Source organism: Schistocerca gregaria, chromosome 1, assembly GCF_023897955.1.
Source record: "Schistocerca gregaria isolate iqSchGreg1 chromosome 1, iqSchGreg1.2, whole genome shotgun sequence".
NCBI classification, from domain to species: domain Eukaryota; kingdom Metazoa; phylum Arthropoda; class Insecta; order Orthoptera; family Acrididae; genus Schistocerca; species Schistocerca gregaria.
Genome location: NC_064920.1, coordinates 548,672,517 through 548,698,952, shown reverse-complemented (window position 1 = coordinate 548,698,952; position 26,436 = coordinate 548,672,517). Strand labels below are relative to the sequence as shown.

At 39.6% G+C, this 26,436-nt stretch overlaps 1 protein-coding gene across 1 annotated transcript in view; it reads right to left on the bottom strand.

Moving 5' to 3' along the window:
- The window catches only part of LOC126355999 (ATP-binding cassette sub-family D member 3), a 98,025-nt gene that overhangs the window by 50,341 nt on the left and 21,248 nt on the right, over positions 1–26,436 (bottom strand). The window contains exons 3-7 of the mRNA XM_050006637.1: positions 25,391–25,578; positions 24,581–24,650; positions 7,873–7,899; positions 7,530–7,600; positions 3,803–3,983 (exon numbers count right to left, since the gene is read on the bottom strand). Of these exons, the coding sequence (XP_049862594.1) occupies positions 3,803–3,983; positions 7,530–7,600; positions 7,873–7,899; positions 24,581–24,650; positions 25,391–25,578 (537 nt within the window). The remainder of the gene's footprint in view (positions 1–3,802; positions 3,984–7,529; positions 7,601–7,872; positions 7,900–24,580; positions 24,651–25,390; positions 25,579–26,436) is intronic.

The following is a 26,436-nucleotide window of genomic DNA, read 5'->3' as shown; positions in this document are numbered from 1 at the left end:
TACGGAATACATTCCCAGGCTCAGAAACTTCTTAAATTATGGAACCCAGCACTCTGTCCTCGATGGCAAGTGTTAATTGGAAATAAGAGTATTGCCAAGAGTGCCCTAGGGAAGTTTGATAGGACTGTTGCTATTTTTTTTATACATCTGGCAGAATGTGGAGCAAAAACTGTAGCTGTTTGCTGATGATGCTGTGGTTACTGGGCACTACACATTGAAGTTTGAATAGTTTGGCTCGAGCCCCCACATGCTATGGCATGAAAATACATATTTTGTTACACTCAGCTTAATTGAGTGGCCAGAGATGTGGCTGGTCTCAATGTTTGTCAACGTTTTTTGTCACATGGGGCCAGCTCACACCTGTCAAACTCAGTTTTAAAGCTGAAATAAAATATAACACAATGCAGGCAGGTATTCCGGTGAAATTTAAAATATTGAGTCACCCATGTTGATTTATAATTTGAAAAGGTAGTTTATTTTTCTTCAATATATTAAGTAAAAACTTAAAAGGTAGTCTGAGGGATTTTTACGTAAGGGCGGATGTTAATAACTGGTGCTACAACAGTTCACTATAAAATTCATTTGTCGCGATCACGACACTCAACAGTCTGTTCACAGTTCACAAAATACACTTATCTGCTGACCTAATCCACTATATTGCACTCCACTTTATTGCTTTCGAACATCGCTACATACATACTTGTCCCCGAACGTGGCTACCAACACACTGCTACCCCCAGATGAACGGGACATCCGGCTCTTAGCGTCACTCGGAACCAACTCCCCTGTCATCAAGGATGGCCCCCCGTATTCACACTTAAATTGACTGTCTAACTCAAAACAATGTTTGACAAAAAGAATTACAAATATTCTAAAACTAAACACAAAAGCAAACATGATACTCTGAAAAATATGGAAAATTTCCACGCAATAACAATTTAAGGTCCAATTTTCTGTATATGCCACTTTTTTTTCACAAATAATATTTTTGTGACGTGTTATTGCTTTTCCTTGGATTTTTTATACTTAACATAAATAAAAATACATAATAACTTAGCTACCTCTTTAAACTTTATAATGCTGCTGCTAGTTTCGTCTCTTTAAATTTATTTATTACCAAAAACAGGGTTTCTCTAAGTCGAATCCCATATTCTGCCCTCTCATTAAAAAATGGTACAGATTATGCTAAATCGGCAACGATTGCTCGATGCAGCTCTTATAGCTGCATCCGTAGACACATTGTTTATATTTATTGGCCAAAGTATTGTCGAGATATTAGCTTTTGAACTTTCATAAATTTACAATTTTTAAGACAACAATAACTTTCAAACTGTTGTTGTTGTTGTTGTTGTTGTGGTCTTCAGTCCTGAGACTGGTTTGATGCAGCTCTCCATGCTACTCTATCCTGTGCAAGCTTCTTCATCTCCCAGTACCTACTGCAACCTACATCCTTCTGAATCTGCTTAGTGTACTCATCTCTCGGTCTCCCTCTACGATTTTTACCCTCCACACTGCCCTCCAATGCTAAATTTGTGATCCCTTGATGCCTCAAAACATGTCCTACCAACCGATCCCTTCTTCTAGTCAAGTTGTGCCACAAACTTCTCTTCTCCCCAATCCTATTCAATACCTCCTCATTAGTTACGTGATCTATCCACCTTATCTTCAGTATTCTTCTGTAGCACCACATTTCGAAAGCTTCTATTCTCTTCTTGTCCAAACTAGTTATCGTCCATGTTTCACTTCCATACATGGCTACACTCCAAACAAATATTTTCAGAAATAACTTCCTGACACTTAAATCTATATTCGATGTTAACAAATTTCTCTTCTTCAGAAACGCTTTCCTTGCCATTGCCAGTCTACATTTTATATCCTCTCTACTTCGACCATCATCAGTTATTTTGCTCCCCAAATAGCAAAACTCCTTTACTACTTTAAGTGTCTCATTTCCTAATCTAATTCCCTCAGCATCACCCGATTTAATTGGACTACATTCCATTATCCTCGTTTTGCTTTTGTTAATGTTCATCTTATATCCTCCTTTCAAGACACTGTCCACTATTATATATTTTTGTGGCACGTCTAGATAATTTAGATGTACATATTTTTTCTGTCCACGTGTGCCAACTCGCACCTCTGTGTCACTTAGTTTTTTTTAATCAACTTTTCTCTGGTGTACAAATAGCGCCAAGCATGCTGACTTGGCCATATGCGCCTCTGACAAGTACTTGTGTTTTTCCAAGGTCGCGTAAATGCTAGCTGCTCGCCACAGCCCCCTAGCAACTGCCAGCCACGTGCTCTGCGGCGGGAAATTGCCGCTCTAATCTCAACCTCACAGCTTGTACGGTCACATGGTGTACAGGAAGGTGTAATCAGTGACTGACTGAAGGAGGATACATGATGACTTAGACAAAATTTCTAGTTGGTGTGATGAATGGTAGCTAGCTCTAAATGCAGACAGATGCATATGATTAGGAAAAACAAACCTATAATGTTCAAATCGACATTGGTAGCGTGATTGGCACAGTCACAAAGATTAAGTATCTAGACGTAACACTACGTAATGATATGAAATGGAACAAGCATGTAAGGGTTGCAGTAGGGAAGGCGAATGATCGACTTCAGTTTATTGGAAGAATTTTATAAAAGTCTAGTTTACCTTAAAGGAGACCGCATACAATATACTAATGTGACCCATTCTTGAGTACTGCTTGAGTGCCTGGTATCCCCCCACCAGGTCTGATTAAAGGAAGACATCAAAGCAATTCAGAGGCAGGCTGCCCTATTTGTTACCAGTAGGTTTGAAAAATATTCATGTATTGCAGACATGCTTCAGGAGTTTAAATGGAAATCTTTGGTGTAAGGTGATGTCTTTTCTAAGGAATGCTATTGAGAGAATGTGGAAAATGGGCGTTTGAAGCCGACCGCAGAACGATGGACCATGAAGATAAAAGAAATTAGGGCCTATTTGGTGGCATATAGACAGTTCTTTTTCCCTTGCTGTATTTGCAAGTGATACAGGAAAGTAAACGATTAGTATTGGTACAGTGTAACCTCTACTAAGCACTATATGGTGGCTTGCAGAATATGTATTTGGATATTGATTATATGGTGGCTTGTAGAATGTGTATTTAGATGTAGATGAATTAAGGTGACATCTTAACTTTAAATCTAAATGATTTTTTTATGACTACTTTAAACCCTAATGTTAGACCAATATTGATTATCAAGTTGTACAACAATACATGTATGTGCTCTAATTATAATTTTATCAACACTCAGGAGGGAAGGGAGAAAACTGTCAAAATTTCTGAAAGAAGCACATCACTCTAGCAAATTTTATTCATAAAAAAACTTTGAACAAAAAAGAAGTGAAGTAAGAGGTGTATGTTACAGTAAAGGGGTAGAAGGTAGCGCATATGCGGATAGTAGGTGCATGTGACTAAGAAACTAAGTGACAGGTAATTGTGACCAGGGACACAGTAAGGGCAAAAGGCATTATACAATTTGGTTGGGCATTGGAATAGTGCTCTTTGTGAACTGGAGAATCTTCAAAATATTTCTCATACTGACAAAATGAAGAGGATATGAAAGAGCTGGTGAAGGCTGGAATGGCACTGAGTGACAAAGAGTTTTTAGCTACTTAATAATTATCTAGGGACCAGATGGGGGTGTGAGGATAGTAGGGTGGGGAGGGGAGGGGAGGGGAGGGAGAGAGAGAGAGAGAGAGAGAGAGAGAGAGAGAGAGAGAGAGAGAGAGAGAGAGAGAGAGAGATTCAAAAATGTGAATGTCACATACCTGTGGCCCCAATGACACTGTCAGACGATATACATATATAAATATGTCCAGCATGGGTTTGCATGTATTTGAATACAAGTCTGTAAATGTATCACAGAACTTATCCACATCTGTTGTTAGGAGCTGATCTGCATTTGCAATACGATTATCCAGATTACTCATTTTGTAATATGTAAAGCCCCTGTATGAAGAAAACAAAAATAAAGAAACTGTTTGAATAATTACATGACACACAACCAAAATGTTATATAAATGCAGATAAGAGGAAATTTAGAGCTAAAAGTGTGTTTTTCAGTTCTGTTTTTTAGTTCACTGTCAGGTTGAGTAGAGAACTTAATCTATTTTCCTTTTGGGTATCTTTTACACTTCAAGAGGCTGATGACCTATATTCTCTACAAACTCTGGATCATTAGTAATTTTCTTTCTTCCTTCCTTTTCTACCAAATAATGTTTCAAATTACGCTGATAGAACAACTGCCACTCGAGGAACAAACCAGTAACTCCAAATCCGAAGCTACGTTTACCCTCTTTCCCTCAAGTCACATGCAAAGTACAGGTTAACAATTAATGTTTCCATTTCAATGAAGTTCCTCGTCGTTATGACCGTAACATAATAGAAACAGGTAGGTGTTTGCAGCAAATTCTCACCAGTGTTGTTAATATATGTGAGGCATCATCAACATCAAATATACATGCTAAGTAATTTCTTTTCTTTTTTTCTGGATAGATGGAGGGGGGGGGGGGGGGGGGAAGGAGGGGTTGCAGGAAGAGTATGGGAAAAAAGGGACAAAGAAAGAAAAATGTGGAACAAGAGCAATTGGCAAAACGATTAAAACTGAGGTAAAAAAATGTACTGCAGTAGCTATACTTTGAAGATTTTAAGCAGAGCTATGCTTGCAATAGTAATTACAATAGACCAATGTAGATAGGACTTAAGGTAAAGAAAAGAAATGTATTATGACAATCACCCACATAAAAAGTAGGTTATCACAGCAATAATCACACTTCCATGTTTATGAAAATTGCAACACAGACTAAAATTAACTTTACATCAGAAATTAGGTGTGCATGATAGCTGAAAATAGGGCAGGAATTGAAATTCAAGCTGCTTGTAATGTTACATAGAAGCCAATTGCATTACAGATTGCAAAAGACTGCCTAAAAGAGTAAAGAACACTCAAAATTTTGTTACTGAAAAAAGTTCACTTCCTGGCACTCAGTTCTAAGCTACTTTATGTGGTGAACTGGTCGCAAAAATGGAACACCAGCAAGAAATACCTTGATGTTAGTGAGATCAGTATAATGTCTTCATGTAGCAGTGGGTTACTCAACAGGCTAAAATGTAAACAAGCAATGTTGCAGTTGGTGGTTCAAATTCTGCTTTACAAGAATTACTGTATCCTTGTGTTTTTTCAACAGAGCCCCCCCCCCCCTCCCCTTTCCCCACAAACTATGGACCCCACTGAGGTGGCATGGCTTTTGTGTCTCAACAATACAGACAGTTGTACTGTATGCGTAACTACAACAGATTGGTCAGTGAGGTCAGACTAACCCATGGTTTCTAAAAAAGGGCAGTAGCCTTTTCAGTAGTTGCAGGGGCAACTGTCTGATGATCAACTGATCTGGCCTTGCACCATTAGTCAACAACGCCTTATTATCTGGTACTGTGGACTCAAAGCAAAGCAAGACTACAACTATTATATTGCTGAGGGTATGTAGCTTTACTGTATGGTTTAATGATAAAAGGATACTCTCTGGTAATATATTGTTGAGATAAAATAGTCCAAATTTCAGATCTCTGGACAGTGGCTATGTGGGGGGATGTTGTCACCCATGAAAACTGCATGCATCCTAGGGATCTGAGTGTGGAATGTTAGATTCTTTAATAGAGTAGGTAGGTTAGAAAATTTAAAAAGGTAAATGGCTAGGTTGAAGTGAAATATTTTGGGGAATAGTGAAGTGCAATTACAGGAAGAACACAACTTCAGGTCAGGAAAGTACAGGGATTTAATATAAAAATAAGGGTAATGCAGGAATTAGTAAGGAGATAGAAATTCAGAGGTTCTTCTGAGTTTCAGAGGTAGCGTTAAGCACTAATAAACTGAAACAGGGATAAAATACAATAAAAGAGGAATGGGTAGCTTTGTTAGATAAAATAATGAAGCCAACAGAGGTCCAAATAGGTAAAAATACAATGTGTAGTAGAAATCCTTAGGTGGCACAGAAATTATGGAATTTAGTTTATGAAAAGAGAAAATATAAAAAATGCAACAAATGAAGCAGGGAAAAGATAATATATGTGTTTAAAAAATGAGTGACAGAAAGTGCAAAATGACCAAGCAGGAATGTCAAAGATGAATGAAAGGCTGTAGAAGCATGGATAGCTAGAGGAGAGATAAATGCCTAAATAAAATTTAAGAGACCTCTGGAGAGAAGATAAGCAACTGTATGAATATCAAATGCTCCAATAGGGAGCCAGCGCTAAGCAAAGTCTGTAAGGTGGAAGGAATATACAGGAAGGCTACACAAGAGAAATGAACTTTAACATAATATCATAGTAGGATAAAGAGGAAGTAAACAAAGATGAACTGAGACACATTGCACAGTGAGAAGAATTTGACAGTGCTCTGAAACATCTAAGTTGACGCAGTGCCCCTGGAGTGGAATTATTGACTCCCTTGGGAGCGCCAACCACGACTAAATTATTCCATGTGGTATGAATGATACATGTTGAGTCAGAATGAGAAAATAGGATGGTGGGAATAGATGCATAAAAAAACTAATTAAAGTTATCTGACACTAAGAAGTAATTACTTGGCTTGCATATTCACAAAAACCTTAACTGAATAATATATCAACTGATGTAGAATTAAAAATAGGACAATACATGGACATCACACTATGTCAGTTTGAAATTGAAGAGACACAAAAACATTCCATTCTGTCATTCAGCAGTCAAGAGCGGCATTAATATGCTCATTTCTATCTCTGATATAACAACATGCAGGCCATCAGTAAACCTTGCTAAATAGACTGGATCACACCCATTGCAGTCCTATAGCTATCAAAACATTGTTGAGTCTGTAGTGTTGATCAAAGCAATGCAGACAAAACAGAAAGTTGAAGTAGAAGTCATCTGTTGATTACAATGTGCAGTCCAGAATCTGATTATCATTGTTGCGCCTCTGTTGTGATCCACTGTTGCAGCAAACGCACTTACATGCCCTGTATGAGCAGAAATCTCATAGTATGAAAACTTACTTCTTCCAACCAATCATTCTGTTTGGTTTGAACTCACTCATACACTGACAGAGCACCATTACTCACTGAAGAGGAATACTGGCACATGTTCTTACATTTTAATGGATATCTTGGCTTTTCACTAGTTGAACTTGACATAACACTGATCTTTATAGTCAAACAAGTTAAGGTGTTGCCAGTGTTACGTGCATGCCATCACTCTATGATCTGAGTCACTTACTGCTTATCCACAAAGTCGCCAAGTTTCAAGCAATCCAGGACATTCTTTCTGAGTGTGCCCTTTTCACAAATGGTGGTGCAGAAAAAAAAAGTCAATTAACACTGGCAGATATCTACAAATACATGACCTTAGTTGTGAATACTCTACATAAAAATGGCGACTTTTCTGTCTGCACCACATACTGATGTAATACTGAATAGAATATGACACTGAAATTGTCTAACAGTATAGAGATAACAAACATACCTGAGGTACTGATCATACAGGTGATGTGTTAGCTGTGTTCTTAAACGCAGCTTCAGCTCTCCAATTCCATACTGCAATGGAATACATTTTAATCAAGAAAGATTTTACATTTACAAAGTATATCAGCACATTATCGAACAGTCAATTACAAAAAAAAATTGAATGAAAACCTCACTGTTAAAGAATCTTCAAGTTTTTCACAAATGGTTAATAAACAGTTATTGTTTCAGTTCACCTGAGGATGAGTGGCTGCATGTATTGCAGTAATTAAAACTTATTACAGAACTTTTTGTATCCTATTTCATATAAAAAATTTCATAGGCACTGAAGCCAGTACACATACCTTAAGAATGTTGTTGACAACAGATATCTGAAAAAGAAACATTTATTAGAACTTGCTTAAATGTTCTGGCCCTTTAAGATGTGATTGAAAATATAAACATGTAACATTTAACTTGACAAAAGAATACAGGTTGGATGGGAACTAAAGAACACACACACACACACACACACACACACACACACACACACACACACACTTTGAAGAAGGAATACACAAAGTGAATTGGAACAACAAATACACCTGAAAGATTAATACTAATAGGGAGCTTCTGATAGCATGTAAATAATTTAGGAGTAATGGAGACCACTCACCAAACAGCAGAAGTGCTGAGAAGCTGACAAGCAAACACAAAAGAGAAAAAAATCTTGCTATCTTCTGGAATTAATCTTTTCTCAGGCTAAGAACACACAGAAAAAACAGGCCTGTGCCCCTTCGTAGAACCCAAAACTCCTAACCCCTTACCCCTTACCTGGTTCATGTTCATAAATGATATCATGATCTGCACTCGGGACTGAGAGACAGTCCTGTCCTCCACAACTTCAACACCTTCTCTCCCATCTGCTTCACTTTGTGCTCCTCAACCCGATGTGCTGCCTTCCTGGACATTGACCTCTACCTCCCTGACATCTTCATCCACACCTCTGTCCATGTGAAACCCACTAATCATCAACAATACCTCTGTTTCAACAGTTGTCATCCCTTCCACACAAAAAAATCCTCCCATATGGCCTGGCCACCTGTGGAATGCATATGTGCAGAGACAGGATCTCTAATGCCTAGTATTCCAAAGGTCTCACAAGGGCCTTCACAGACAGGCACTAACCCCATCCCCCCCCCCCCCCCCCCCTTCCAACCTAGCTGCAGAACGACACCCTTAATCCCCCACAGCACTCCCCGGAATCGGCTTCCAAGGAGTGCCCCTCTCATAAGTGAACCACATCCTTCATCAGGGCTTTGACTATTTATCATCAAGCCTTGAAATGAGGGACATTCTGCCCAAGATATTTCTCTCCTAAAGTGCTATTGCATCGTGTACTCGCTCACCCTATAAAACATCCTACTCCACCCCTATGCCACTCACAACCCCTGACTCATCCCTGTGGAAGACCTGCCTGATGCAACCACCCAGCACTTCCTACCCAAATCCAGTCACAGGCTTATCCTGCCCCATCAGAGACAGGGCAACTTCTGAAAGCAGCCATGTCATATAACAATCCCACTGCAAAGCTTTTTCTATTCCTATGACTAGCAACCTACTGTCCACCAGACTAATTGGCGACTGTCAAACTGTGGCAGGCACATCATGCAGCTTATCACAACATGCTTGAGTTCAAAGGTTGTTTCACAATCTGGACCATATGGATCCTTCCCTCCCCCACCAGCTTTTCTGAACTATGGAGATGTGAGTCATCCTTGCAACACATCCTTTGCTCCCGTAATCCACCTGGTCTCAGTCTTCATTAACCAACAGACTCTCTGCCAGAAGACACCATGTAGAGGAACAGATAAACGTGGGTGCGAGCACGTGCAAGTGCACGCACATGAGCATGTGTGTACTACCTCGTGAAAGGACTGATTCCAAAAGCTAGCAAGTTTCTTTTCTCAATACTTCAGCTATTCAATGAATGGTTTCCTTTACTCCTAAATTATTTACACTGCAAAAGATTAAGTCCTCATATTTTACGTAGCTGTTTACTGCATATACAAAAATGAAAACAGACCATACATTTATTTATTATTGTAAACATAGGTAAATATTTTAGTTTTTTATAATAGAACTGAAGTTATAGACACCTTAATATGAAACAGTTAAGTAATTCTTACAAAACACTATATAATGTATTCTCCACAAACTTCTGAGACTGACACATTCCATCTCCTGTGAGATATTTACAGCATGGACCATTGGAACATGAAATAAACAACTAAAAATAAATAAAATAAAGAAAGGCAGTTTTTCATGAGACAAGTACACAATGATATGAAACTATGTTATTAAAATTATATATATATATATATATATATATATATATATATATATATATATATATATATATATATATATATATATATATATATATATAACAAGGATTCCAAGACTTACCAAGTGGGAAAGCACCGGTAGACAGGCACACTAAAATAACACACACAAAAAATTACGAGCTTTCGCAACCAGCGGTTGCTTCGTCAGCAAAGAGGGAAGGAAAAGGAAAGATGAAAGGATGTGGGTTTTAAGGGAGAGGGTAAGGAGTCATTCCAATCCCGAGAGCGGAAAGACTTACCTTAGGGGGAAAAAAGGATAGGTATATACTCGCGCATGCGCGCACACACGCACACACATATCCATCCATACATATACAGACACAAGCAGACATATTTAAAGGCAAAGAGTTTGGGCAGAGATGTCAGTCGAGGTGGAAGTGTAGAGGCAAAGATGATGTTGAATGACAGGTGAGGTGTGAGTGGGGCAACTTGAAATTAGTTGAGATTGAGGCCTGGTGGATAACAAGAAGAGAGGATATATTGAAGGGCAAGTTCCCATCTCCGGAGTTCGGATAGGTTGGTGTTGGTGGGAAGTATCCAGATAACCCAGACGGTGTAACACTGTGCCAAGATGTGCTGGCCGTGCACCAAGGCATGTTTAGCCACAGGGTGATCCTCATTACCAACAAACACTGTCTGCCTGTGTCCATTCATGCGAATGGACAGTTTGTTGCTGGTCATTCCCACATAGAAAGCGTCACAGTGTAGGCAGGTCAGTTGGTAAATCACGTGGGTACTTTCACACGTGGCTCTGCCTTTGATCGTGTACACTTTCTGAGTTACAGGACTGGAGTATGTGGTGGTGGGAGGGTGCACAGGACAGGTTTTACACCGGGGGCAGTTACAAGGGTAGGAGCCAGAGGGTATGGAAGGTGGTTTGGGGATTTCATAGGGATGAACCAAGAGGTTACGAAGGTTAGGTGGATGGCGGAAATTGGTGGAGTGGGGAGGATTTCATGAAGGATGGATCTCATTTCAGGGCAGGATTTTAGGAAGTCGTATCCCTGCTGGAGAGCCACATTCAGAGTCTGATCCAGTCCCGGGAAGTATCCTGTCACAAGTGGGGCACTTTTGGGGTTCTTCTGTGAGAGGTTATGGGTTTGAGGGGATGAGGAAGTGGCTCTGGTTATTTGCTTCTGTACCAGGTCGGGAGGGTAGTTGCAGGATGCGAAAGGTGTTTTCAGGTTGTTGGTGTAATGGTTCAGGGATTCAGGACTGGAGCAGATTCGTTTGCCATGAAGGCCTAGGCTGTAGGGAAGGGACAGTTTGATATGGAATGGGTGGCAACTGTCATAATGGAGGCACCGTTGCTTGTTGGTGGGTTTGATGTGGGCGGATGTGTGAAGCTGGCCATTGGACAGATGGAGGTCAATGTCAAGGAAAGTGGCATGGGATTTGGAGTAGGACCAGGTGAATCTGATGGAACCAAAGGAGTTGAGGTTGGAGAGGAAATTCTGGAGTTGTTCTTCACTTCAATATATATATTGTTCTTCACTTCAATATATATATTGTTCTTCACTTCAATATATATATTTCACAATCTCATCAAAAGTATCCAAACACCTATTTGTGGACTTCAGTAAGGGGTGTGTTCATTCCTTACATTTATGATGGCTTAAACTCTGCTGAATTCCCGTTCTTTCTCAAGAGTCAAAATCAGAGGTGGTCAGATGCCAGGGTCTGGAGAGAAATCGACATTCTAATTAGTTCCAAAGGTATTCCATTGAGTTGAGACTCCAAGCAGGCCATTAAATTTCAAGAATATTATTGTAAATAAACCCGTGCCTCACAGATGCTGATCTGTGGCAAGATGCCGATACACTCAATCATCTCTGAACTATTCCTCTATGGTGCACAGTACATAATGTAGTAACATGTGTTTATATCCTTTTGCATTTACCTTTCTCTTATGCACAATAAGGAAAGCACATCCTAACCAAGAAAAGCATCCTCATACCATAACACCACATCCTCCCTTCCTCAATGTTGGCACTACAAACGATGGCAGGTAATACTCTCCAGGCATTCACCAAACCCAAACCCTTCCACCTGACTGATACAGGGAATAATGTAATTGGTCACTCCAATTCACTCATTCCCAGTCATCCACTGTCCAGTGGTGGTCCCTCTGCACCACACCAAGTGTTGCTTGCCACCAACTACAGAAACAAAGAACTGCTTGACCATTTTATCCCATTCTTTGAACTCCCTATGCCCAGATGTCATGCTAGCTAGACTGCTGGTAGTACTTTGGAAGTCAAGAATGATTCCTTCTGTTTATTTCATGTGCTTTTCTACAACCCCTCTCCATGCTGTGCGGAGTGTAGACCCTATCCATGAAGCCTACCTGGTGTTGGTTGACCTGTGGTTGCTCCTTTGTATTTCCACTTCACAGTCACATTAGCAGTTGACACGGTTGCTGCCAGTTCATATGGCTGGCTGGTGGAAGTTGTGAAGGCAGCTGGCAGAGCAGAGCTCACAATTTGCAGCATTGTACCCAGAATTGATTATGGTTGTTTTGTTTGGAATCAAGTTGAGGGTCTCAACCAGAAAGTCTGTCGTTTCTTTGGTGATATTCACTATGTTATAGCCTGGAGAATTGTACGACTCCTCTTAATTAGAGGTGCACTACACACAGCAAGCAGCTATTCTCATAGCAGACTACCTTTGGAGTGCATCTGGAGGTTTTTTAGGCCAGGTGATAATTTTAGGTACTTTTATAAATGCTCACCAGTTGAAACACAGTGGGAGTGATATTATATCTAGTGCAAAGCTAAGCCACTTTAACTGACAGATTTTAACAGCAAAATGCAGAAGCTTTCATAACTAAGTTTCTGAAGTTACTGTTACCTTAGCAAATGATCTTCCTGAGAACCTTAGAGAATTCTCATTCTATGTAAAATCATTAAGAGGATCAATGGCTTCTATCTAGTCACTCATCGGTCAGTCTGGTCTGGCAACAGAAGGAAGCAAAAGGAAAATCGAAGTTTTAAATGTTGTGTTCAGGAAATCATGGATGAAGGAGGATCGTACAACATGTAATCGTTTGATTATTGCACAGATTCCTGTATGGAGAACATAGTAATAGGCATCCCTGTGGTGCAGAAGCAACTGAATGAGTTGAAAACAAGTCACCAGGTTTGGGTGGGCTCCAACTTTGGTTTAACAGGCATTGGTGCCTTACTTAGCTAATATTTTTCATGAAGCACTTGCCTAGCACAAAGTGCTAATTGACTGGAAAAAAGTGTTCTTCACTCCTCTATATAAGACAGGTAAAAGAATAGATCTGAAAAGTTACATACAAATACTCTGAACACTATTTTTCTGTAGAATTCTTGAGCAAAGTCTAAGTTCGAATATAACATATTTTTCTTCGTTCTGTCCACAAATCAGTATGAGTTTAGAAGAGACAGTTATATTGTAGAGCAGTGGTGCCTAACCTGAGGGTAATTAGCTTCTGAGGGGTAAAATGAAATTTTCTGATTGGTAAAACCTTAAACAATTTGATTCTGTTTCAGTCTCAAAACTAAAATATTTTCAAACGATCATTACTATTATCACAATTTTGTAAGATTCTAATACTGATTATATAAGTTATCAAGAATTACTTTTTTTCAGTTAGTAGCATTAATACGGTGGAAGTCCTCCCACAACACACACACACACACACACACACACACACACACACACACACGTTGCGCTTTGTCCCATAATTAATAATGATAAAAGTACACAACACACACACACACACACTAAATACCACTCTTCTTCTTCTTCTTCTTCTTCTTCTTCTTCTTCTTAGTAACTACTGCATCCTACATCCTTCTGAATATGCTTACTGTATTCATCTCTTCATTTCCCTTTACGATTTTTATCTTCCACGCTTCCCTCCAGTACTAAATTGGCTCAGAATATGTCCAACTGACTGACCACTTCTTCGAGTAGGTTATACCACAAATTTCTGTTCTCCCCAATGCTATTCACTACCTCTTCATTAGTCACATGATCTACCCATCTAATCTTCAGCATTCTTCTGTAGCACCACATTTCAAAAGTTTCTAGTCTGTTTTAGTCTAAACTGTTTATTATCCATGTTTCACTTACATATATGGCAACACTCCACACAAATACTTTCAGAAGACTTAAATCTATACCCGATGTTAATAGATTTCTCTTCTTCAGAAATGCTTTTCTTCCCATTGCCAATCTACATTTTACATACTCTACTTTGACCATCTACAGTTATTTCGCTGCCCCAATAGCAAAACTCTTCTACTACTTTAAATACCTCATTTCCAATACAATTCCCTCAGCACCACCTGACTTAGATCGACTACACTCCATTAGCCTCATTTTGCTCTTTATGTTCATCTTATGTCCTCTTTTCCAGACACTGTCCATTCCAATCAACTGCTCTGTCTCTAACAGAATTACAGTATCATTGACAAACAAAGATTTTATTTCTTCTCGCTGGGCTTTAATTCCTACTCCAAATTTTTCTTTTGTTTCCTTTACTGCTTGCTCAATATATAGATTGAATAACATCAGGGATAGGTTACAACCCTGTCTCACTCCCTTCCCAACCACTGCTTCCCTTTCATGCCTCTCAACTCCTCATTGCCATCTGGTTTCTGTACAAATTGTAAATAGCCTTTCGCTCCCTATATTTGGCCCCTGCCACCTTCAGAATTTGAAAGAGAGTATTCCAGTCAACATTGTCAAAAGCTTTCTCTAAGTCTACAAATGCTAGGAATGTAGGTTTGCTTTTCCTTAATCTTTCTTCTAAGATAAGTTGTAGGGTCAGTATTGCCTCACATGTTTGAACATTTCCACGGAATCCAAACTGATCTTCCCTGAGGCTGGCTTCTATCAGTTTTTCCATTCGTCTGTAAAGAATGTGTGTCAATATTTTGCAGCTGTGACTTATTAAACTGCTAGTTCGGTAATTTTCACACATATCGACACATGCTTTCTTTGGCATTGGCGTTGTTATATTCTTCTTGAAGTCTGAGGGTATTTCGCCTGTCTCATACATCTCGCTCACCAGATGGCAGAGTTTTGTCAGTGATGGCTCTCCCAAGGCTATCAGTAGTTCCAGTGGAATGTTGTCTACTTCCTGGGCCTTATTTCAACTTAGATCTTTCAGTGCTCTGTCAAATGCTTCACACAGCACCATATCTCCCATTTCATCTTCATCTACGTCCTCTTCCATTTCCACAATACTGTATTGCCCTCAATTACCCTGCCCTTGCATAGACCCCCTCATATACTCCTTCCACCTTTCTGCTTTCCCTTCTTTGCTTAGAACTGGTTTTCTATCTGAGCTCTTGATATTCATGCAGGTGGTTCTCTTTTCCCCAAAGGTCTATTGTTCCCTAATGCTCCCTCTGAACCTCTCTACAACCTCTGGTTCTTTTAGTTCATCCAGGTCACACTTCTCCTTAAGAAACTGCCTTTTTGCAGTGTATTCAGTTTGAATCTGCAATTCATAACCAATTAATTGTGGTCAGAGTCCACATCTGCCCCTGGAAATGTCTTACAATTCAAAACCTGGTTCCAAAATCTATGTCTTACCAACATACAATCAACCTGAAACCTTCCGCTGTGTCCAGGTTTCTTCCACATATACAACCTTCTTTCGCGATTCTTAAACCAAGTGTTAGCTATGATTAAGTTATGCTCTGTGCAAAATTCTACCAGGTGGCTTTCTCTTTCATTCCTTTCCCTAAATCCATATTAACCTACTACTTTTCCTTCCCTACATTTTTCTACTGTTGTATTCCAGTCCCCATGACTTAAATATTTGTCTCCCTTAACTACCCAAATAATTTCTTTTATCTCATTATACATTTTCCCAATATCCACCTCATCTGCAGAGCTAGGGAGCTAATTGGCATATAAAGTTTTACTACTGTGGTGGGTGTGGGCCTCATGTCTACCTTGGCTAGAATAATGCATTCACTATGTTGTCCAAATTAGCTTATCCCCATTCCTATTTTTTTTATTCATTATTAACCCTACTCCTGCATTACCTCTATTTGTTTATAAACCTGTATTCACTTGACCAGAAGTCCAGTTCCTCCTGAAACCGAACTCCACTAATTCCCACTACATCTAACTTTTTAAATTTTCTAACATACATGCCTGATTAAGGGATCTGACTTTCCATGCTCCAATTTGTAGAATGCCAGTTTTGGTTCTCCTTGTAATGACATCCTCCTGAGTAGGCCCTGCACGGAGATCCAAATGGGGGATTATTTTATCACCAGAATATTTTACCTAAGAGAATATCATCAACATACAGTAGAGCTGCACTCCCTTGGGAAAAATTACAGCTGTAATTTCACCTTGCTTTTGGCCATTTGCAGTACCAGCACAGCAAGGACTTTTTGGTTGATGTTGCAATACCAGATCAGTCAATCACCCAGACTATTGCCCCTGCAACTACTGTAAAGGCTGCTGTCCCTCTTCAGGAACACACATGTTTGTCTGGCCTGTCAAAAGATACTCTTCTGCTGTGGTTGCACCTAAAATACGGCTCTCTGTATCGCTGAGGTACGCAAGCCTCCCCCCTAATGGCAAGGTCCACGGTTCATGTGGGGGGATTCATCTTTTATCGCTTTAAAAATAAAACTGTTCCAAGAAAAGTCCTTCATTCTGCAATTTATTTAGTTGCTAAGATTGGTGACAGAGTGTGTGTGTGTGTGTGTGTGTGTGTGTGTGTGTGTGTGTGTGTGTGTGTGTTGTGTTTGTGTTGGGGGTGGGGGGAAGGGTCCAACAGACAGCAGTGTCTAAGAAAGGTTGGGAACCACTGTTGTAGAGGGACCTGCCCTGTGTGCCTGGCTAGCAGAGTTTCATGTGTAGCACCCTGTTTCCGAGAAAGTTTTATTCATATCTCATATACCCATAATGTTAATAATATCTTAACCAAGCGAGTGTAGTGCAGTGGGTAAGGTTGACACCAGTATTCCGACAGGACAAGTTCCAATCCAGCCTGTGTACTTTTATTTTTTTAAATTTTATCACATAGAATATCACTAAATAGTGTATGCCATGCAAACTCATTCAAAGATAAATCAATCATTACAGTCCACTTTCTTCAAATTGAAGAAACATCTTGTTTTGTATCATTAACATCAATTGCCATGCTAGAACAGAATTCCGGATGTATTTGTTGTAGAAGTAACTGAAACACAAATTCGTAGAGCATTATGCACATTTAATGAAATCTAGTGCCTTGCAACACACAGGTTTTTCAGAAGTGGTACCGGAAAACAGTTTTTTTTTTAAATCCTAAAAGACTGCTGTTTATTTGATCAAGTTTGATACGCACTATGGGTATTTGATCATTCCTGTGAAAACAGGTGCAAAAATTGAATCAGAATTAAAGAATGTTTTTCATGGAATCTGCCATCAAAGTTATTTCTTTATTAGTCTCTAGGAATTTTTATTTTCTTTTTTCATCAAAATTTTAACTACCTGTAAAAATAATCATCACAGGGAAGGCAAAGTGGAACACATTTGGGTGAGAGAATTTTTAGACCTGAAGGTGCATGCTTTTGTTTCATCTACAAATATTTTATCTTAAAGTCTCTGATTAGTCTGTCCTCCTCGCATATGTAAAATGTAAAGAAATTTTCCTTATATCACATATGGGAAATTCTTCATATAGCACTTTTGTGAACCTCCCCGATTTTGTGCAGGCCACAATTGCTTTTTTAATTTATGAATCAGCTCATCAACTCTTTTTTGAAGTCTGACTACATTGCCTTGATGGTTCTTGCCTATGTAAGAAAACCAAAGGGAATCCCTTTCCTGATGCAGTGATTGGTACTGTGCTGTGCAGGGATGACTAATCTTTTTACTGGGGAACTTCTGTTTAAAGGCGAGTTACACTTCTGCGAAATACTTCCTGTAAAGGAGACAGTGTACAGAATGCCAGTGCGGCCCATTCTTGAGCACTGCTCGAGTGCTTGGGATCCCCGGCAGGTGAAAGACATCGAACTAATTCAGAGGTGTGCTGCTTAATTTTTTTACTGATAGATCTGATCAAAGGCAAGTGTTCCGAAGAAGTGTCATGAATACAAACAGAAATCCCTGGAGGGAAACGACATTCTTTTTGTGAAATTCTACTGAGAAAATTTACAGAACTGGCATTTGCAGATGGCTGCAAAACTATTCTACCACCACCAACATACAAGTTGTTTGTGGACTGCATAGACAAGATAAGAGAAATTAGAGCTTCTTTGGAGTTGTATAGGAAGTAACTACACCCTCACTCTATTTGTGAGTGAAACAGCAATTGAAACGACTATTGGTACTAAGGGTGTGACGGCATTTGCCTTCTTTTATTTCTGTGTCGATTGTCCTTGGTGTCGACGTACTGGCTTAAAAATGGGGTGTGGAAGTCAAACACGGACTACTATAAATGATGTAGCTCACGGATGCACAGATTGGTGTCACACCTATTTCACTGTTAAGTTGATGTGTTATCGTCGTTATAACCTACAGAGGTTCCTCATCTGAAACACTGCCGTGGACTGACTGTCTTGTGTCCAGAAACTGGGCCCTTATATATCCTCACAATAATAGGTACTGAAACTACGCACTGTTCTAAGTTTACTTTACAGAAATTACAATTAACTGCATCACACAAATAGCACAGAACTTCCCAGTACTACTCTTTATTGACCTTACGACCAAACGGCAGGAACTCATGATGCACTATCCCATTCTAATCTAAGAAAACAGCGAGAAAAATCTTTGTATGTGATCAAACATGTCAAATTTTCTTTGGGTTTGGCTATACAGGCAGTTTCCATTTGGACAGCTGGGCCTTGGTTTTGATGTCATACCTGTAGACCAACATTTCAACACCTGTTATTTCTGGATCATTGTCGACTTTACTCAGCAATTCCTGAGACATGTCTAAGTGACATCCTTTGGTGCTACATGTATCATGCCCAAAACATCCAAAAATATTGCTTGGTATGAGGCAAAAGATATACTGATATCATCAACAACCTCTTTTTTAGTGATTTGGTGATTTTCCAGCACCATTTTCTTTACTACTTCCACATTGTCATCAGTAATTAATATGCTATGGTATCCAGGGCAGTGGTCGCCTTAAACGTCTTCTCAACCCTCTTTGAAATGTTTGTACCACTCGTAAACTCTTTTACTTGTAGTGGATTCAAGAAAAGCCACTTTCAACATATCTAATGCAGTGCTGCACTTCATTCCATTTTTGAAGCGCAATGAGCACAAAGTGGTGGGTGAGCAGCACTTAAATGGCAATGGCTAAAAAACAGTGCCCGATACGCAACCTAGCTAAAATATTCTCCTCATACGCAACCTGGCTAAAATATTCTCCTCACGGCGACAGGGCTGAGAGGAGGTCATCCAAACAGCTGAGAGAGGCTCAATAACTCTCGTTTGTTCTCATGAAGGGAGGGCTAGTGGTGATGCCAAAGTGACACCCACCTGCTGACAAACAGCTACACAGAGATCATCAGAGGGAATGTAAAACTAGCAGGCTGAGGTATGAGGACTGCAGCCTTGGAAGCAGACTAGTTTCCTGTCAGACCATAGACACTGTGTGATCCATTGTCAGGAATTTTAGTGACTGAAGAAAGTGACCCAATTAACTCCAAAGCACCAAACACGAATTCCTCCTGGAGCAGCACCATTGAACCAGACTGGTGTCTAGCTCTTGAGGAGGTTTCCAAAGTCTACAACTGGTAATCAGTGGATAACAGTCTGCACTGACTACCTCACCTGCTATGTTGGCACCGAAGCTGTGGTGACAGCTGAAGCTCCAGAACTTGCAAGGTCCTTTGCAGAAGACATAGTTTTGAAGCACAGACCAACCCACTGATGATCTGTGACTATGGTAAAGTTTTCCACTCAAAATTAGAAGTAGAGGTAATACACACTGCAATGTCACCCACAGGATGATAACTTCCATATGAGCTCTGCACACAAATAGCCTCATAGGATGCTTTAATAAGATATTTGTAGATATGCTCATGTTGCATAATGCAACTGCAATACAAAGCAAGAGACTACAGGTTTCACAATTTTTTTCTACTACAAAATTGTGGGGATGAAACTACAATTTATACACTATTCCCATTTTAACTGGATGACACTCAGGATAATTATGTAAAACAGCTCATCTCGAGGAACAAAGATGAGAGACAACAGCAGGCTCGCATGCAGTCCTTAGACGTCCAAGAGAAGGACAGAGTATTGCAACACTAAGCTCTGGCCAATGAAGACTTGGTATGGACTTTTACAACTGTGAGGTAATAAGTGTGGTTAACTGGAAAAGTTACTAAAGCACTATTTTGGGCCCTATCTTACCCTTTATTGCTTGTCAGATGTCATACACAAAGTCGAGGATTATAGGCACCACCAACAACACCAAAAAATAATTAGTGCACAGTAATGAAATTTTGGCAATACATTTGTCTAGGTAACATATTTAAATGTAACACTGCAGGAACACAGGTTAATTTAAGTGTGAGAAGCCATTGCAAATGTGAAATGCTGGTATGTTAATAACCCAGTGTAACTACCGGAATGTTGAATGCAAGATGCAGATGTGCATGCTATGTGTTCTACAGATGCAAGATGTCAGTTTGTGGGATGGAGTTTCATGCCTGTTGCACCTCATATGTCAATACAGGAACAGTTAATGCTGGCTGTGGAGAATCTGCTTAGTGTATTTATCTCTTTGTCTCCCTTTACGATTTTTACCCTCCACGCTGCCCTCCAATGCTAAATTTGTGATCCCTTGATGCCTCAGAACATGCCCTACCAACCCGTCCCTTCTTCTTGTCAAGTTGTGCCAAAAACTCCTCTTCTCCCCATTTCTATTCAATACCTCCTCATTAGTTATGTGATCTACCCATCTAATCTTCAGCATTCTTCTGTAGCACCACATTTCAAAAGCTTCTAGTCTCTTCTTGTCCAAACTATTTATCGTCCATGTTTCACTTCCATACATGGCTACACGCCATACAAATACTTTGAGAAATGAGTTCCTGACACTTATATCTATACTTTATGTTAACAAATTTCTCTTCTTCAGAAACGCTTTCCTTGCCATGTCCTTTCTACTTCGACCATCATCAGTTATTTTGCTTCCCAAACAGCAAAAGTCCTTTACTACTTTAAGCGTCTCATTTCCTAATCTAATTCCCTCAGCATACCCAACTTAATCAGATTACATTCCATTATCCTCATTTTGCTTTTGTTGATGTTCATCTTATATCCTCCTTTCAAGACACTGTGCATTCCGTTCAAATGCTCTTCCAAGTCCTTTGCTGTCTCTGACAGAATTACAATGTCATCGGCGAACCTCAAAGTTTTTATTTCCTCTCCATGGACTCCGAATTTTTCTTTTGTTTCCTTTAATGCTTGCTCAATACACAGATTGAATAACATCGGGGAGAGCCTACAACCCTGTCTCACTCCCTTCCCAACCGCTGCTTCCCTTTCATGCTCCCTCGACTCTTCTAACTGCCATCTGCTTTCTGTACAAGTTGTAAATAGCCTTTCGCTCCCTATATTTTACCCCTGCCACCTTCAGAATTTGAAAGAGAGTATTCCAGTCAACATTGTCAAAAGCTTTCTCTAAGTCTACAAATGCTAGAAATGTAGGTTTTCTAAGATAAGTCGTAAGGTCAGTATTGCCTCACGTGTTCCAACATTTCTGCGGAATCCGAACTGATCTTCGCTGAGGTCGGCTTCTACCAGTTTTTCCATTCGTCTGTGAAGAATATGCATTAGTATTTTGCCGCTGTGACTTATTGAACTGATAGTTCGGTAATTTTCACATCTGTCACCACCTGCTTTTTTTGGGATTGGAATTATTATATTCTTCTTGAAGTCTTAGGGTATTTCGCCTGTCTCATACATCTTGCTCACCAGATGGTAGAGTTTTGTCAGGACTGGTTCTCCCAAGGCTGTCAGTAGTTACAATGGAATGTTATCTACTCCCGGGGCCTTGTTTCGACTCAGGTCTTTCAGTGCGCTGTCAAACTCTTCACGCAGTATCGTATCTCCCATTTCATCTTCATCTACATCCTCTTCCATTTCCATAATATTGTCCTCAAGTACATCGCCCTTGTATAGACCCTCTATATATTCCTTCAAATTTCTGCTTTCCCTTCTTTGCTTAGAATTGGGTTTCCATCTGAGCTCTTGATATTCTCTTTTCTCCAAAAGTCTCTTTAATTTTCCTGTAGGCAGTATCTATCTTACCCCTAGTGAGATAAGCCTCTACATCCTTACATTTGTCCTCTAGCCATGCCTGCTCAGCCATTTTGCACTTCCTCTCGATCTCATTTTTGAGACGTATGTATTCCCTTTTGCCTGCTTCATTTACTGCGTTTTTATATTTTCTCCTTTCGTCAATTAAATTCAATATTTCTTCTGTTACCCAAGGATTTCTACTAGCCCTCGTCTTTTTACCTACTTGATCCTCTGCTACCGTCACTACTTCATCCCTCAGAGCTACCCATTCTTCTTCTACTGTACTTCTTTCCCCCATTCCTGTCAATTGTTCCCTTATGCTCTCCCTGAAACTCTCTTCAACCTCTGGTTTAGTTAGTTTATACCGGTCCCATCTCCTTAAATTCCCACCTTTTTGCGGTTTCTTAAGTTTTAATCTACAGTTCATAACCAATAGATTGTGGTCAGAGTCATGGAAATGTCTTACAATTTAAAACCTGGTTCCTAAATCTCTGCCTTACCATTATATAATCTATCTGATACCTTCTAGTATCTCCAGGATTCTTCCATATATACAACCTTCTTTTATGATTCTTTAACCTAGTGTTAGCTATAATTAAGTTATGCGTTGTGCAAACTTCTACCAGACGGCTTCCTCTTTCATTTCTCTCCCCCAATCCATATTCACCCACTATGATTCCTTCTCTCCCTTTTCCTACTCTCAAATTCCAGTCACCCATGACTTAAATTTTTGTCTCCCTTGACTACCTGAATAACTTCTTTTATCTCATCACACATTTCATCAATTTCTTCATTATCTGCAGAGCTAGTTGGCATATAAACTTGTACTACTGTAGTAAGCATGGGCTTTGTGTCTATCCTGGCCACAACAATGCGATCATTGCGCTGTTTGTAGTAGCTTACCCGCATTCCTATTGCTTTATTCATTATTAAACCTACTCCTGCATTAACCCTATTTGATCTTGTATTTATAACCCTGTATTCACCTGACCAAAAGTCTTGTTCCTCCTGCCACCAAATTTCACTAATTCCCACTATATCCATCTTTAACCTATCCATTTCCCTTTTTAAAATTTCTAACCTACCTGCCCGATTAAGGGATCTGACATTCCAAGCTCCGAGCCGTAGAACGCCAGTTTTCTTTCTCCTGATGAAGACGTCCCCCTGAGTAGTCCCCACCCGGAGATCCGAATGGGGGACTATTTTACCTCCGGAATATTTTATCCAAGAGGATGCCATCATCATTTAACCATACAGTAAAGCTGCATGCCCTCAGGAAAAATTACAGCTGTAGTTTCCATTGTCCCATATGTGCTAGATTGGAGACAGATATTATGACTCAGCAGGCCAAGGCAACATGTCGACACACTGTAGAGCATGCTGCGTCACAACAGCTGTATCTGGGTTAGCGTTATCCAGTTGGAAAACACCACGTGGAATAATGATTATGGATAGCAGCACAAATGGTTGAATCATCAGACTGACATGGGATAATCAGGAGAGTTCTTCTGTTGTCAAACAAAATCGCATACCAGACCACAATTGCAAGTGTAGGTACAACAACGTGTCTAGTATGCAGACCGAGTGGTTGCAGGGTCTCAACTGGTGCCCTCCTAACAACACACAACCATCACCGGCACTGAGGCTGAACCAGCTATCACTAGGAAACAAAACAGACCTCCACCCTGCCCTCCAATGAGCTCTACTAGCAGCAATCGTCTGCAGCTGGCATGAATTTTAAATAGATATCATCTTTCAGATATAGAAACAACTAACAACTTTCGTTTATGCTGCCCTGTCCTTGGTGTTGCTTTTTATTCTCCTGTGAATGTAGATCTATGATGCTGCAGTCAATCAAATGAGACTTCTGAAACAGAGGCCCGCTGTTTTCCAGGGGACAGAGCAATGCAATTGGGAATAGCAGCCATTGTCTAATGTGCCGTGGGTCACCAATTAATATTTATTATTCAATAAATACCATTTCTACAAGGTTCTCGAAATTTCTTGTATTGGCATATTATGAAATACTCAAAGTCAGCATGACTAGCAGCACTCTCCATCCAACAGCAACAGTGAGAAGTATTCATCCCTACTATTTGTCCTGTGAATTTTTGCTATTTTGTTAAAAAACAAGTTCCTGGTCTGCATGTAATTCTTACCTAATTTCCCATTTAATCTAATTACATGCTGTAATTTTATGCTTTTACTAGGCAACAAGTTCTCTGCTTAAATGCCTGACAGTTTCATTTGAAATTTTCACTAGATTGACAACTGAAACTAAGGATCTTCTAAATAATTCTTTGTCTCGCTCTCTCTTGCGCCCCCCCCCCCCCTTTCCAGTCCCTCACAATAATACATGCACTCTGTACCAAAAATAAACAGCAGCAGCTCTAATGCTACTTACCAGAGGTATGGCTGCAACATATTTTAAGAGCCTCTGAATGAATTTCTTCTTATCCATGTTAATAATAGCGCTGGAAAATGAGAAAAAAAAGTGTCACATGAGAAATACTTATTTCTGATAATATTACAAAAAACAACTGATGGATGCAATGTTTTTCTTGTGGAACTCACTCAATGATATAAATAAAATAGAAAGAAACTTCCACATGGGAAAAATATATTTCTAGACGTGTGAAACATCTGGTCTGCTTGTGTCTGTGTATGTATGGATGGATATGTGTGTGTGTGTGTGTGTGTGTGTGTGTGTGTGTGTGTGTGTGTGTGTGTGTGTGTGCGCGCACGCGAGTATATGCCTATCCTTTTTTCCCCCCTAAGGTGGGTCTTTCCGCTCCCAGGATTGGAGTGGCTCCTTGCCCTCTCCCTTGAAGCCCACATCCTTTCATATTTCCTTTTCCTTCCCTCTTTCTTGACGAAGCGGCCGCCGGTTGGGAGAGCTCGAAATTGTGTGTGTGTGTGTGTGTGTGTGTGTGTGTGTGTGTGTGTTTTATTCATTGTGCCTATCTACCAGCGCTTTCCCGCTTGGTGAGTCTTACCCAATGATATAACGCACAAGCGCGAATGCACTCTGAACGTAATATTCAGAAGAGGAAGGGGAAATGATACATTAAAACAATGTATTTCTTACTGTATATTTATGGTGAATACTTCAATCATTACCATCAACAATGTGTTGTTACCAGGTAACCTTTATGTGACTTTTATAAAACAGTTAACAACAAAATCTACAGTCATTATGTTAAGTTAAACATACCTTTCAATGAAGGTTCCATTCTGTATCATCCATAAGTCACAATATGTTCTTGCAATTAATGAGGCAGCTACAAGCAGTAGGAAACCAAATTCTGTGCTAAATACACCTGGTACAACTATTCCTAAAATCTCACGAAGCTGGCGAAAAAAAGCGGCATTGACGTGGGCTTTGACAGTGTTTTTGGACTTCTGCAAATAAAAGCATTATGTTAGTATTTTTCTTCAGATCAAATTTATAAATAAGGATTTGTTAAACATCATAAAATTAATTAGCAGCAATATAGTTGAAGGGCTTGTTTCATTTTGGAGTGTTTATAGGAATAAGATGATATGTGAGACTCACTATACTTGGAATGTTGTTTTTCTTCTCTTTACAGTGTAGTAGATAATGTTCATGCACCAAGTTGTAAATATGTAGTCCATGTTTCGAGCATTCCACATTAAATTCATTGCAATTCTTTGTACTCTTATCAATATGTAATTCAAGTGTTTTGTTCATTTTCCAGATTATTTTTCTTCTTTTTTTGGCCATTCAACATTTACTTTTCGGTCGATGCATATACCGGGTGATCAAAAAGTCAGTATCAATTTGAAAACAGAATAAATTACGGAATAATGTAGATAGAGAAGTACAAATTGACACAAATGTTTGGAATGACATGGGATTTTATTAGAACCAAAAAAATATAAAAGTTCAAAAAATGTCCGACAGATGGCGCTGCATTTGATCAGAATAGCAATAATTAGCATAACAAAGTAAGACAAAGCAAAGCTGACGTTCTTTACATGAAATGCTCAATATGTCCACCATCATTCCGCAACAATAGCTGTAGTAAAGGAATAATGTTGTGAACAGCACTGTAAAGCATGTCCGGAGTTATGGTGAGGCATTGGCGTCGGATGTTGTCTTTCAGCATTCCTAGAGATGTCAGTCGATCACGATACACTTGCGCCTTCAGGTAACCCCAAAGTCAATAATCGCACGGACTGAGGTCTGGGGACCTGGGAGGCCAAGCATGACAAAAGTGGCGACTGAGCACACAATCA